Raw genomic sequence first — 1,735 nt, 5'->3', positions numbered from 1 at the left:
GCCCTACCGCTGTGGGCTCGAACATACCTTGTTCAATAATAGATGGTATAACACCATCTTCATCATCGGTCAGTGTGACCATATTTGTCTTATTGATGGCCACTAATAAGGCGTGATCCAACTCTTCAACAGTTTGTTCTTTCATGGCTAAATGGTTTGTTTGAGTAGGACTAGTACGACTAGTACTTTTTGCTTGTTCGGTTTGAACAGGAGTCGGGGTTTCAAGTTGATCGCAAGTCACATTTGAGCCAGTAGGATGATTTGGGGGTGTGGATCTGGTGATCAATTGTGAGGTAATAACATTGTGAGATGATGATGATAGGTGATTTTGGATTCTGTTTGAGCTAGCACCTTCAAGTTCCTTTGCCAACTCGCAATCGCGTAGAAGTCGACTGATGAGACAGGTTTGGGTGGGGGTCGACAGGCTTTGCATCACATCAAGTAATTCTTGGTATCGGTTGGAGATGAAAGGTTGAGAATGATGGTTTTGATATTGGAGATTGGACTGTTGAGGCTGAGGTGGTGGTATAGCAATTGGTTGCGTAGTTGGGATCTGTGGTCCATTATGTTGAGTAGCATGATCATGTGTCGCGTTACCAATTTCGAGATAGACTCGTCGAGATTTTCGTAAATGTCGGGCTGTGACACGGAACGGGCAAGTCAAGAGGTTTGTTGAGGTCTCGATGTTTGTTGAGGACTCGAAGTTTGTTGAGGACTCGACATTTGTTGAGGTCTCGACGTTTGTTGAGGATGAGCCTTCTTTGGCTTTGGTCTTGGCCTTTGTTGAGTGACGGTGATCACCAAGGCTGCATTTGTAGTATACTGAAGTTAATCGTGTGTCGAGCGTGGAGATAGTAAAGCCGTGAGCTGTGGCATACGACTCAAGGTATGCTTTCAAGGATTTTCGATCAGGATAGATCATGTTGTCTCGAGGGGGAGGTGGTTGTGGGAAGCTATGTGAAGTTGTGTCGATGTCCATCATGGATGTCTTTGTCTTTTTCTTTTATATGAGTGAAAACTGTGAGTAAGAGGTGTGAAGGAACGAAGCAAAAAGCCGATCAATCGGCTTTAACCTGGTGGGTTATGGGGTTACAAGGTTGTGTGTTGGTTGTTTGTATTCTGTATTAGGTTGATAGTGAATACTTGGGGTTATGTGTGAAGTATGCTGGGTTATGAGAGGGTCTAGGTTGGTGTTTCACGGACTTGTCACCAACAGACAGAGTGGGGAGTGGGTATTCCAAAAGGTGAGTGAATAGTGGTGATACAGCCGTGAGGAGGCTTCAAACCACTGATTTGGGTGTGTGGGATCGTGGAATTTGGAGTGAGGCAGTTGTCTTAATCTTAGGTGTGTAGGTGGCTTCCAGATGCATCGGATGCCTCTGGGATGCATCTGTGTGTGTTCCTGGGAGCCGCTGCGAGGATACACGAGGTAGTATCCTCGGGTCGGGTCCGAATTCTTAGTGATCACGAGGTGCATTCAAAACCTCAGCAGCCCTAAGCAGCCCTAAGCAACCTAAGTTATTTGAGAACCTGGACAGCTCAGACCTGCACATCAATGTGCCACCCAATTTTATTCAACTGAACGATTCCCCCCTTGTATCCCATTCAAACACTATTCCTCCAAAGGATGCATTCCAAACAAGATGAACTTACTTACGACGTATCTGGCATTTACTCAGTTTCAACAATCTGCTTTTCAAAACGAGCTCTATCAGTGCAGCAAGAGCATTAACTA

The 1,735-nt window shown here is 45.4% G+C and overlaps 1 protein-coding gene across 1 annotated transcript in view; it reads right to left on the bottom strand.

The window, feature by feature from the left end:
- The window catches only part of MELLADRAFT_62728 (uncharacterized protein), a gene marked incomplete at both ends in the record, with an annotated part of 1,995 nt that extends 1,562 nt beyond the window's left edge, over positions 1 to 433 (bottom strand). Inside the window, one exon of the mRNA XM_007409248.1 lies at positions 28 to 433. Within this exon, the coding sequence (XP_007409310.1) occupies positions 28 to 433 (406 nt within the window). The remainder of the gene's footprint in view (positions 1 to 27) is intronic.
- Between the last annotated feature and the right edge of the window lie 1,302 nt (positions 434 to 1,735).

Source organism: Melampsora larici-populina, assembly GCF_000204055.1.
Source record: "Melampsora larici-populina 98AG31 unplaced genomic scaffold MELLAscaffold_15, whole genome shotgun sequence".
Lineage (NCBI taxonomy): Eukaryota > Fungi > Basidiomycota > Pucciniomycetes > Pucciniales > Melampsoraceae > Melampsora > Melampsora laricis-populina.
The sequence above is the reverse complement of the archived record's forward strand: the minus strand, read 5'-3'. Positions and strand labels throughout refer to the sequence as shown.